At 39.4% G+C, this 13,817-nt stretch overlaps 1 protein-coding gene across 2 annotated transcripts in view; it reads right to left on the reverse strand.

Annotated features, from left to right (window-relative positions):
- Window positions 1–13,817, reverse strand: part of mtx2 (metaxin 2) — an 82,615-nt gene that overhangs the window by 4,770 nt on the left and 64,028 nt on the right. For both annotated transcript variants that reach the window (XM_048533677.2, XM_048533678.2), the window contains 4 exons: window positions 7,073–7,149; window positions 6,528–6,620; window positions 6,289–6,327; window positions 4,552–4,677 (listed from right to left, as the gene is read on the reverse strand). In XM_048533677.2, the coding sequence (XP_048389634.1) occupies window positions 4,552–4,677; window positions 6,289–6,327; window positions 6,528–6,620; window positions 7,073–7,149 (335 nt within the window). The remainder of the gene's footprint in view (window positions 1–4,551; window positions 4,678–6,288; window positions 6,328–6,527; window positions 6,621–7,072; window positions 7,150–13,817) is intronic.

Here is a 13,817-nt window from a genome sequence, read left to right on the forward strand (position 1 = left end):
TTTTTCCACACTTACCTTACTGATCAATGTTTCCTGTATACTGCTTGTATCCTTGTCACAACCTACCTAATACTGTGTTGTCTGCAAATTTGCCTCCATTTTTTTCACTTCCTTCCTCCAAGTCATTAACACATACTGTAAACAGTTGCAGTTACAGCATGATCCCTGTGGGCACTCACTGGTTGGGTGTTGCCAACCTGAAAAAGAAACCCTTATCCCCACTTGCTGTTTTATGCACATGATCCAATTCTATATCCGTGCCAATATACTATCTCCAATACCATGAGCTCTTACTTTGTGACTCAACCTTTTGTGAGGTACCTTATCAAGATAATGATGTTAACATAGGGTCCAGATAGTCTTTTCTTTCAAAGAAGGCTTAATCCTTGACACCAAAAGCACTCCACAGTTGAAAGGAAAGCACTGCGGATAGCCTTCCAACAATTTGAAAGGCAAACTTTCAAGAACATCAGAGGCAGTGTGATCTATATGGAGCACATCACACTAGTGTTTTTGAAAAAATTTAAATTTAAATCCAATAATTCCCATTTATTTCATGACAGAGAACAGAGTAAGGGTGAGGGAGGCTACTGAGGATGAGGACAATTGCAGAGAGATTTTGATGCAAAACACACCAGAGTTGAAGAACAATAGACTCTTAAGTGCTCTAAACTGACGTTTAAGGTGCCTGCCAGCAACAGGGGGTTTATAGATGTGGAACAGTCATTGTTCCAAATCCTTCCAACTCACCCACCTAATTTAGTTAAAGAAACTAGATCATTAAACACTTTCCAAAATATGCCAGCTAGTGCTATAATAATTGGAAATGTCCTCCCTCCCCAACTCTAATCCACTCAGGTGGAGCTTTCCAGGGGACACTGCTGCACATTTCTTTGACAGCAGTGTCCCCTGGTCAGAAATGTGCAGTAGAATCAGGTTGAGAAAATCTTTGCATGCAAAGATTCATAATTTTGCAATTGCCTTTCCAGAAAAGCCAATGTGTTAACAAAGAATCTCTCAGAAGTCTACTGTGGATGTTGACTAGCATGTGCACAGAAAATTTATTTTAAAGAACTGACATTTATATAACAATAGTTTACAATCCACGAACATGCCAAGTGTATTACAGATACTGAAGTACTTTTGAAGCATTGTTGTAAATAAGGAATGATAATGAATTATGAATGAATGATGATTTATTGTCACTCTACAATGAACAACACAGTAAACTACAGCAAAAAGCTTCAATCTTTGCTACAATCTGGTGTCATATGAATATTTTAAGAATACGAGGAAAGAATAAAGCTGATAGAATGTCCACCTTAGTTCCTCTGCTTACACCATGAGTCCTGAGTGCCAAGCCAGCTGAACAATGATACCTGCACTGGACCCACCAACGCTGGAATCACCACACTTCAGGTGCTATCTCTTTGTTATTGGGCCCACCTTGCTGATGGGCCACTGATATTGGGTCCTATCCTGGAGACCCTGGCTCCAGGCCTATCACAACCAGGACCTGCTACCACCACCATGCTGATAACCTGGAGTCTCCGCTCCAGGCGTCCTTGGCTTTGTTGATCCTTCGATGAAGCCTGGAGTCCCTGCTCAGGGCTACCACATCTGTGAGTCCTTGGCTCTGCTGAAGCTGCCATCTGGAGTCCCCACTCTAGGCATGCCACACTGCCACCGTGCCGAAGCCTGAAGTCCCGGCTTTGCTGCCAGGCCAAACTGCCACCTCACCAACAGCTCCACTCTGACTGCTCTCCTCCAATGATGTCACCTTCGCCGCCACTGCCCGAAGGAAGACGAAGAAAATGAAAAAGACAGACCACAAAACAGACAAGGAAAGAAAGGAGGAAACGGCCACCTGGGGCCTGAATGCTGCCTACCTTGCCAGTGCCAGAAACACAGAAGCCAAACTCAGCAAAGCAAGATTCCACAAATAAGAGAATGATCAAATCATCCATTTTAGAAATGTCTTTTGAGAGATAAATATTGGCCAGGACACAAAAACCTCTCCTTCTCTTTTTCATGTAGTGCCATAATTTATCTTACTTCCTCTCAAGACAGGAGAAAGGCCTTGATTTAACAATACACCCAACAGACAGTACTTGTGATAGTATAGTACTGCATTGAAGCTTCACATTAGATTATGTACTCGTGTCCATGGAGCAGGATTTGAATTCATGACCTTCTGACCCAGAGGTGACCATGCTACCACTAATCAAAGACTAAACCAAGAGTCGAGCGCGGCTCTAAAAATGCGCATCATCAATACAACCTCCTGTTCTATCGGTTTACCACGGGAATGTTTTTCAGACCACAGTCCCCACTTAATTCATTGTCATACTCACTGAAAGGGGGATGCACTGCATCCTCGTATTAGAGGGGTGGGGGTTAGGGGAAGCACAGTGCCCACTTTATTGCGGGGGGGGGCGGTTTACAGGATGAACTGCACCCATGTCAGGGTAGTTAGGGGAAGCACTGTGCCTACATCAGGTGGTGAGGTTAAGGGAGGCACTGCACCCACACCGGGGCAGAGGCCACAGATCTGGGTGAGGAGTACCGTGGCCTGTAATGGCTGTCATTGGCCCTATTTATATATTGCTGCTGAGCAGTCTCAGGTGATGCATCATAAACTTGCATGATGGCATCCTTCTGTCTGTAACCACTCCACCATCTGTCTCTACCAACAATCCTCCTCATATGCCAACTTTTCTGATTCACAAACTGTATAAGAGGAACTCAAACTGAGATATTAAAATGGAATTGGTGTCAGCAGAGACAGCCAATATGAACAAACAGAAAATTAATAAGATAAAATTCAAGTAGAATCCACAAGAACTGTAGCAGTTCAAGAAGCCAGCTCTCCACCAAGTTCCCAAGGGCAATTAGGGATGGGCAATAAATGTTGATCTTACCAGCAACATTCACATCACACGATCAAATAAAATGAATAAAAAGAACACAGATTAAAGTTAACCCAGTTAAATATACGGCACTGCACATTTAAAACATGATAACATTCTCTCCACAAGTGGTAATGAATTTGATGACCTAGAGAATGCTGAAATGCTTTCTCACTGTTCAGCAACAATTAGCAAATGAAAAAATGCTTAAGTAATTGCTAAATCAATACAGTACAAGTTAGAGGTTGTTATGTTGAAAATGTACAGTGATGACTAATATTGTGCGAATCACGTTACAGCTTTAAGTAATAAATTGTCAGAAAGAGTGTGCAAGGCAATAAACAGCTTCACAGTAGATTAGCTGCCAGAGCTACAGGCAATGGTGTTTAATCAAAGTGTAGGAACAGTTTATTACTGCACACTTTATAAAGTCGAAAAGCATGAATAAGTTTAAGGTTGTAGCATCCAATTTGATGAAGTATATTTTTGTTTGTCAAGATATTGTCATTTACTTGATGGTATCGACTAACAGTAGGATTTGGTGCCAACTGACACTCCTGAATTTTAACTGAATGTAACATACGTTTGGGAATGAATAGTCGCAATGTTGGAGTGAATTTATAACAATAGCTTCATGCAAGTGTCAGGTGTGATTAATTTAACCATTTTGATGACTGGCATTTGCAAATGTATGTCCAACAACAACTTGCACTTATATAGAATCTTCACTGTAAAGAAAACGTCCCCAAACAAATGTAAAATCAGCCAAGCCTACATTGAGCTCTTGAAGAGGTATTAAGAGGCGGCCAATATTTGATCAAACAGGTCGGTCTTAAAGGGTATATGCAAAACAGAAAGCATCTGTTCAAGGGAAAAGCTTGATGCATTGTATCTGCACAGGAAAATTTCTACTCATTGATCAGATTAGCATTTGCATCTGGGGCAGTAGGCAAGGTTCACAAATCTTCCAACAGGAGAACGCACCACTGTGCGGCATGCGTGGAATGGTAGTGGTGAAAAAATGACTCAGTTGAGAATTTTATAGGTACATGGAAAAGTTTGAGTCAGATTGTGTAGGGTGTAGGTTGTAAGAGGTAGTGGACATAGGTTTTGAAGACCAGTTGTCGTGATTTGGAGGTGATTTCGGCTATTATGCTCAGTTCTGTTATGCTGGTTAATCTCAGAGTTATGCTAGAGATTAAACTATGTAATACTTCTCAGTAAACATCTGGTTAAGTCTCAGGTATCTGGCCAAAGTTTCCAACCCTGGACTTGGGTACGAAGACATTTATAAAAAGGACCCAAGGCAGCATGATCAACCCATCTGAAGTTTAAATTTCCCAAGTAATAACAATGCATGTTTGTGCCGAGAATTCTGCAAGGTTCCATTATACAACACAGATTTAAGTCCACAACTTGCTGGCCTGAAAATCAGAACATTCATACTGATGAACTGTTAGGAAAGAAACTCCAGCATGTGAATTCCAGGATAAATCTAAAAGATTAATTCTACTTTAAAGTACTTTATTTTAAAAATAGCAAATAGTTTCGTACAATACAAACTTGTGTATTATCAGCAGAGAGTTAGAGAACAAGTGATAAATACAACAATGGTAACACAGGAAAAATATTAGTGCCTGACCTGTTTTAGAGATTTTCCACCCCACCCAATTGCCTTCATCTTGCGCCTTACTTCCCATTGTTTCTGATAGGCCAAAACATGGTTTAAAGGCCAAGGATATGGTGAACCATATCTAGAACGAGTTATCTGAAAGCATCAAAAAAGTTCATTAACGGTCTTTAATTTTGTCCAATATATAAAATATCAAGAAATATACAGTGTCAGAGACCACTTAATAGTAGCAGTCAAGTCATCCAAAACCTTGATAGCCTTAGAATCTATAAATGTATGAGTAGTACCAGTTCAAATAGATTGGGCTGGAATTCACACCCTTTCACCCCGAGTTCAAGTCTCATTTCTAAAAAAAAACTGCATTTATCAGTATAAATTCTGTATTCCTTACTCACTTGTCAGCTGCTTTCATGCTTTGTAAATTATATAAAGGAAAATCTTTTGTATCAGAGTGCGAACTAACAGTGACTACATAAGACTTACAAATTTCTCATTAAAATTAAACACAACCCCAGATTGTGTTGTGTAAGTTGAACTTTGGAGTCACCAGAATCTTCCAAAAAGCAGTAGTTGCTTTACGTACAAAGTATAAAACGTGAACTGCCAATCAGAGTGTGGATGGTCGCCATTTTGAAATGTTTGAAAGAAAACATTGGTAATTCATATTAAGGATGCTTGATTAGCTGAATGAATAAATTGTACAAATATACCTCCAACCACAATCAAAATGTTTTTAAACCCATCAAATTTGCTGTCTTCTGCATCTAATACAAAGGTTCATTAAATGCATTTTGGCACTTCACCTATAAGATCACCATGAAGTTCGCACTCTGAATGCGATGTGGAGGTTTTGTTTTCAAAAATCATCCTTCCACCCACTTAGATATTTTGAATTTTTTTAATAATCTCTTAGCATTAGATGCACCAATAGAATCTCATGATTTGATAATTAAATCTCACAAAAAATTGAACAGGGAGCCTCATTTTTTCAACTTTCTCTGTCAACTATACACATTCTCTATTTAACCCTAATACGATTGTTGAATGGTCTGTTTGGGCAAACATCCAAACAATGAAGCACAGATGTCGAACCCACAGTGTAATTATTGTGGCACAGCTGGATTTACATCGGCAAGGTGCTGACTGATCTTTTGACTGGTCAGAAGAAAACACACTCTATAAAGTTCATTGCAGATGGAGGAATTTGAATTCCATTAATTTATAAAGAAACCAGAAGAGAAATGCCAGTCTCAATAATAATGATGATAAAAATATTAGATGGTCGCAGAAATCCCCTTGTTCTCTTGTCCATCAGGGAACAAAATCTATTATGCTTGCCCAATCTCGGTCTTCAAACCCATGATAATGTGGGTAACTCTTAAATGTTCTCTGAAGTGGCTTAACAAGCTTGTCAGTTGAAGACTGCTCATCACCAACTGTTCAAAGGCAGTCAAAGATAGCCAATAAATGACCAATGTTTTCACATCCCAAGAACAAATAAATCAAAACTCTCAAGGTGGTGCAAGTTTGCACCCCTTGACCTTAACAAAACATATTTATTATTAATTGGAATATTTATAAAATTATTCTGTTTCACAGCATTTGTGAATGCAACACTTCTGAAAAAGAACAAAAGTATACAATGATTTCCGTAGAGCTGAGCTAACACCATCAACGTTGATGCGTGCACAAAATTACTACTTATTTCATTAAATAAATTGTTGTGAATGCTGACAGATTTCTCACCTTTGCTGATGTACTATCATCACACCACTGTATGTAAAGCTGTAAGGTAAAATACATACCAAAAGTTAGGCAAGAATTAATCACACATCTGATGGTAAATTGCAAAACTATATTAAACACGACAACTTTAGCTGCAATCATTAATCAAAGGAACAGAAAATACCAATTGTGATGTTTGTTCTTGGTTCACTACATTAAAAGAACAAAAGATAAAGTAATAATTCTTTGATCTAACATACCTCTGCTGTCAACAGCATATTATTCACCAATTCTGTGTAGGCTTTCATCTCGGCCTTTTGAATTTCATCTAGTCCATCACTTAGTGAGTGACCCTAAAGAGTCATATTACACAGATACAAGATTCAACAGGAGATAAGGTCATAAGTCAAGCTGACATCACCAACAATTTCCTTCTAATTAATCACATTATCACAATACAAGAGTCATGAAAAATGTACATCAAAGTAGTCTTAATACATGTATATTGCATGTTATAATTACTTTACTAAAAAACACATTTTCATTTTAACAAAGTTATTCTATTAACTTAAACTCCAATATTTAATTAATCACAAATTTAGAGGATTTGAAATGCCAAAAATTACCCATGACTCATGGCAGTTTTGGACAATACAACATTGAAGATTAAAGAAAAAGTACTAAAATTAAATATGGAAATGGATATTTTTTTAGACAGATGCTAAACCTGCACAATTGCCTAAAAAGTAAAAGATGAAGTGGTGTTTACAGTTGCAATAACAAATATAGCAGTAACTTTTCTTACCTTGGCTTTTGCAAACTGAACTATGGGGCCAAGTTCTGATACAACATGATTACCAACATGTATAAAGGGAGCCTTGCCTATGGAAATCAAAATTACTTTGGTTGTTAATTGTCAAAAAGGCTTGAATAGATTAAAACTTCGAATAATCACTCAAAAAAACCCATCAAAACATCATTAGAACAAAAGTAGTACACAAAATTGTACGTTAACAAGTTCAATTTCAAATGATATGCTAATACAATTATATACCCTTGGGGGGGGGGGGGGGGGGGGAGGAAGTGTTATTATCTGTTTTCTATTTTCAAATGTACTTTACGTTGTGTATTTGTAATCAGCTTGCACTACAATAATGTACTTCTTAAATATTTTATATTTAGTCAAGCCCACTTGTTCAAAAATCTAATGGTGCGAGCAAATTTTCTAGGATGAAATTAGTATTGATTACAAATTCACTCTTGTAGATCCATGTAGTTCAGATGATCACTGAGACAATGGAAAAGCCCACTACTAGGAGATCACAAATTGGTTTGAGGGATTCCAGTTTCCTCCTATTTGCCATGTATCTATAATCTATAATATCAAGCTTGATATTGTAGAAGTTAATCAAGGACAATTATCCAGCTATCCTCACTGAAATCAAACATCAGCAATGTATTCTCACTTGTCTAAAGGGGAAGCGTAAACACTGCTGCCAGTGGTTTGAAGCTATTAATTATGAACAAGTACAGAATTCGAAGTCAATTTATAGAGAGAGTCTGCGGAATATTATTGGATAGTGTTCTATTCACAATATTCAGAAAAGTTGATGAGCAGCTTTTCAGTAATAGACAAAACCCCGATGGCCAACAACTTAAAAACTGCATGAGAGAAATGGCCCCAAAGTCCAGGAAACGAGATCACTGCCAAATAGAGACTGAATAAGTTAAATGCCTTTTCACTGAAATAAACTTCAGAATTTTGCTTGATGTTCCATCAATAGCAACATGCAAAATATGCAAAAATGGTGTACTTTAATTTAAAGTTGGTTCCTCTGCACATTGACCACAAGAGCAGAATACTACCGTCAGAACTGCTTCTAACTCATTTACATCCCCTCTGAAGTAAGAAGATTAAAATTGTACATGAGACCCTGAGATGAGGTCTCAGCAATGTCTGGTTACACGTGGCAAAACAATCGTCCTTTAATATTCCATTTCCCTTGCAATACAAAACAACATTCTATTTATCTTCCTAATCATTTGCTGCACCTGCATACTAACCTTTCATTCGTGCATCAGGTCACCCATATCTTTCTGTACTCAAGAACTCTACAATCTCCTTCCATTAGTTCCAAATCTTAAGTTTCTTCTCTATTCTTCCTGCCAAACTGGACAGGTTCACATTTACCCACACTATACTCCTGCTGCCAACATTTTGTCCACCTACACGTGTTTCTATCCCTTTGTAGATTCACTATGTCTCCTTCACTATTTATTTTCCAGCTATCTTTTTTCATCATCAGCAAACTTAGCAAGAATAGATTTGGTCCCTTCATCCAAGCCATTGATATAGGATGTTAAATAATTGAGGCCTCAACATTGATCCCTGTGACAGAACACTCATCACATCAATGTTAAAGATTTCAGGGACATTTATAATTTCAGGACCTTTTTGGATAATGACAAGAAATGAAGGCAGTAAAAACTCGATCAACATCAATCTGCAGACATTTTAAGAAACTGTGGAGACCAATTACAGTTGCTTGGAGAGATCTCAGAAAATAAGCAACAGTTATGAAACTGGATAGCAATGAGAATTCAGCACTTGGAAAGAAAGGGATTAAAAAAAAAATTAGTCTCCCCTTAAAATTGCTATGGGTGGTGATAGGTCAAAAGGTGTGAGGAAACAAAATAGTTAGGTATGAACTAATTCTGAGGAGCGAAGTATATCTGGAAGGTGAGAACTGCCTAAAATGAGGTATGACTCCAAGGAAGAAAGCACTGTCATTTTTTTAAAGATAATAATACAAAAAAAAGTATAGACATTTAAGAAATATTTGCACGGGCCATTATTGAGGTAGGAAATTACTAAATTTTCAAGGGTATATGATTTATCGAAAGGAGAGGCAGGAACAAAAGGTGGTGGGTAATTTTGTGAGTACAAGGTGGAATTAATACATTAGCAAGAAATATCCTGGATCAGAAGATGTAGAATGTGTGTGGCCGGAGATAAGAAATAACAATGGGAAGATGTCCCCAGTCCCTTCATCCAGATCATTAATATATATGGTGAACAGCTGTGGCCCCAACACTGAACCCTGCGCGACACCACTCGTCACCAGTTGCCATTCCGAGAAAGAGCCTTTTATACCAACTCTCTGCCTTCTGTCAGAGAGCCAATCCTCACTCCAAGCCAGCAGCTCACCTCAAACACCACGGGCCCTCACCTTGCTCAGCAGCCTCCCGTGAAGGACTGTATCAAAGGCCATTTGGAAGTCTAGATAGATAACATCTACTGGGTTTCCCTGGTCTAACATACTTGTTACCTCTTCAAAGAATTATCTGATCAACTGCCACACCCCGATCCCATTGGTGCTGGTGAGGAAAAAAAATTGGTGTATTTTGTTTCCTCACACCTTTGAATTATTTCCACCCATGGCAGCTCGGCCGAGGGTGGGGCGGGGGGGGGGGTTTAAAAAAAAACTTTTTTCTGCTTTTCCCCTCAAAGTGCTGATTACAACCAAGCTACTGAATAGAGTGCAGAGGTGATTTACCAGGATTGGGTTAGGCCTGTACTTAGTGGTGCTTAGAAGAATATGAAGTGACCTTATCAAGACAGAAAAGAGAGTTATAGAACATAGAACGTTACAGCACAGTACAGGCCCTTCGGCCCTTGATGTTGTGCCGACCTGTCATACTGATCTCAAGCCCATCTAACCTACACTATTCCATGTACGTCCATATGCTTATCCAATGACGACTTAAATGTACCTAAAGTTGGCGAATCTACTACCGTTGCAGGCAAAGCGTTCCATTCCCTTACTACTCTCTGAGTAAAGAAACTACCTCTGGCATCTGTCCTATATCTTTCATCCCTCAATTTAAAGCTATGCCCCCTCGTGCTTGCCGTCACCATCCGAGGAAAAAGGCTCTCCCTATCCACCCTATCTAACCCTCTGATTATTTTATATGTTTCAATTAAGTCACCTCTCAACCTTCTTCTCTCTGATGAAAACAGCCTCAAGTCCCTCAGCCTTTCCTCCTAAGACCTTCCCTCCATACCAGGCAACATCCTAATAAATCTCCTCTGCACCCTTTCCAAAGCTTCCACATCCTTCTTATAATGCGGTGACCAGAACTGTACACAATACTCCAAGTGCGGCCGCACCAGCGTTTTGTACAGCTTCACCATAACCTCTTGGTTCCGGAACTCGATCCCTCTATTAATAAAAGCTAAAACACTGCATGCCTTCTTAACAGCCCTGTCAACCTGGGTGGCAACTTAAGGATCTGTGTACATGGACACCGAGATATCTCTGCTCATCTACACTACCAAGAATCTTACCATTAGCCCTGTACTTTGCCTTCTGACTACTCCTACCAAAGTGCATCACCTCACACTTGTCTGCATTAAACTCCATTTGCCACTGCTCAGCCCAGCTCTGCAGCTTATCTATGTCTCTCTACAACGTACAGCATCCTTCGTCACTATCCACAACTCCACCGACCTTAGTGTCATCTGCAAATTTACTAACCCATCCTTCTACGCCCTCATCCAGGTCATTTATAAAAATGACAAACAGCAGTGGGCCCAACACCGACCCTTGCAGTACACCACTAGTAACTGGTCTCCAGGATGAACATTTCCCATCAACTACCACCCTCTGTCTTCTTTCAGCAAGCCAATTTCCGATCCAAAGTGCTATGTCTCCCACAATTCCATTCTTCCGCATTTTGTACAATAGCCTATCGAACGCCTTGCTGAAATCCATGTACACCACATCAACCGGTTTACTCTCATCTACCTGTTTGGTCACCTTCTCAAAGAACTCAATAAGGTTTGTGAAGCACGACCTTCCCTTCACAAAACCCTGCTGACTATCCCTAATCAATTTATTCTTTTCTAGATGATTATAAATCCTATCCCTTATAACCTTTTCCAACACTTTACCAACAACTGAGGTAAGGCTCACGGGTCTATAATTACCAGGATTGTCTCTACTCCCCTTCTTGAACAGGTGAATCACATTTGCTATCCTCCAGTCATCTGGCACTATTCCTGTAGACAATGACGAGTTAAAGATCAATGCCAAAAGCTCAGCAATCTCCTCCCTGGCTTCCCAGAGGATCCGAGGGTAAATCCCATCCGGCCCAGGGGACTTATCTATCTTCACCCTCTGAAGGATTTCTCATACCACTTCCTTGTGAACCTCAATCCCACCTAGTCTAGTAGTTATGAGACGACAGGGTAGATAAGTTGTTTCTCCTTCTGGGAGGGACTAGAACCAGATGGCTTCATCGCAGAGTTAGAGTCACCCAATATAAGTCTGTGGAATTCTTTACTAAAGAGAATTGGAGAGTTATGTTGTTAAGTGTATTCAAGGCTAAAAGACCAATTTTTATTGTATAAGAGAGTTACAGATTGTGAAGGAAAGGCAGGAATATGGATGGAGTTGAGGATGATATCAGATCATAATCCTATTGAATGGCAGAATAGACCTGATGGGTTGAGCAGTTGATTTCTGCTCCGACATCTTAGGATCATATTACAAAGCACATTCCTCTGAGACTTATGCCATTAGAACAGCACATCTACACTGTTCAAGGGTGCAAAAGAAAACTAAAATTACAGAGTAGGTTACTTCTGCCACTACTTTCTTGTGACCATTGTGCCACTCATCATTACCTTCAGCAAAAAACGTTAGGCAATTATCAGAATCCTGCCCCAGTAAAACTAATAGCAACTACAAACTTCCTTTATTTAACCCAGTTTTCAGCATTAATGCTGCACGGATTTAAAACAATGGTCTAAGTGATCTGGCAGGAGCCTGACTTATTGCACCAATATTATACACCTGTTTAAACTTCCAGGTATTAAAAATAGACTATAGTTGCCAAGATGAAACTTAAGATATTTGAGTATCCAATCAGAACACCTGCGATTTTCAGTTTGCATACTGCTATACTGTATGTCCAGAGTTCATTTAAATTAAAACATAATTTTCAGAATTTAAAAGGCCATTTCCTTTCCAGTACTCAGAAAAGCCTTAAACAAGCAAACATACTTTACAATTAGGCTAATGCACATAATAATTACAATTTGAAATCAAGTTTAAGTAATTTGTCATATATATATATATATATATATATATCCCAAAAATATTTCAGAGAAACATCAGCATGCCATAATATAAATTGCTGCTGTTCACAAAGATTTCAAATTTTGAGTCTCACTCAATAAAATAAAACAAGTTAACAATTCAAGGTTAGCTTGTTTAATCATTTATAATGTAGTGACTTGGGGGTGGCCGGGATTCATAGATCATGCACACTGTAGCAGAACTGACAGAAATCTAAAACTTGCAAAGGGATGCATTTAAGAAGTTATGGTTTCTATTCACTGACACCCTCCAGTGACTCTTAATGGTGAATGTGACAACATTGCAGTTCATAGATCATCGAAAAATGACTGAGAGCTTGACAAGCTTACCATGGCATATTCTAATTAGAAATGAAGCAAACTCTGCAGCACATGAGCAATGATGAAACTGGTGCACCAGATAACAAGATTTGCAGTTATGTCACCAAATCTCGATTCCACAGTAAACCTGGGACAGTATTTCATAAAACAAAAATGTAGGAACTAGGAGCAGGCCATTTGGGTCTTTGAATCTGTTCCACCATACACTATGGTCATGGCTGATCATCCACCTCAATGTCATATTCCTGATTTCTCTCCACACTTTGACGCATTTAATATCTAAAAAATGATCAATCTCTTTTCTGAATATATTCAATGACTTGACATCTTTCTGTAGCAGAGAATTCTACAGCGAATGGCAGAACCTTTAGGAGTATTGATATGCAGAGCGATCTGGGCATGCAGGTCCACAGATCGTTGAAGGTGCAGTGCAGGTAGATAATATAGTAAAAAAGGTCTATGGGACCACACTACCAGACGGAAGTGGATGCTCTGGAGAGGGTACAGAAACGGTTTATCTGGATAACACAGTGTGGAGCTTGATGAACACAGCAGGCCAAGCAGCATCTCAAGAGCACAAAAGCTGACGTTTCGGGCCTAGACCCTTCATCAGAGTTCTCTGATGAAGGGTCTAGGCCCGAAACGTCAGCTTTTGTGCTCCTAAGATGCTGCTTGGCCTGCTGTGTTCATCCAGCTCCACACTTTGTTATCTTGGATTCTCCAGCATCTGCAGTTCCCATTATCACGGTTTACCAGGATGTTGCCTGGTATGGGGAATTTTAGCTATGAAGATTGATTGGATAGACTGGGTTTGTTTTCACCGGAACGCAGGAGGTTGAGGGGCAACTTGATAGTTTTAAAGATTGTGAATGGCATGGATGTGCTGGAAAGAATACAGCTTTTTCCCCAGGGTGGAGCGGTAAAATCAATAAGGGACACAGGTTCAAGGTATGGAGGGTGAGAAGTTCAAAGGAGATGTGCAAGGCATGTTTTTCCACACCAAGGGTGGTGATTGCCTGGATCATGCTGCCAGAGGTGGTGGTGGTGGAAGCAGACATAATAGCAG

The sequence above is a fragment of the Stegostoma tigrinum genome, chromosome 7 (genome assembly GCF_030684315.1).
Source record: "Stegostoma tigrinum isolate sSteTig4 chromosome 7, sSteTig4.hap1, whole genome shotgun sequence".
Lineage (NCBI taxonomy): Eukaryota > Metazoa > Chordata > Chondrichthyes > Orectolobiformes > Stegostomatidae > Stegostoma > Stegostoma tigrinum.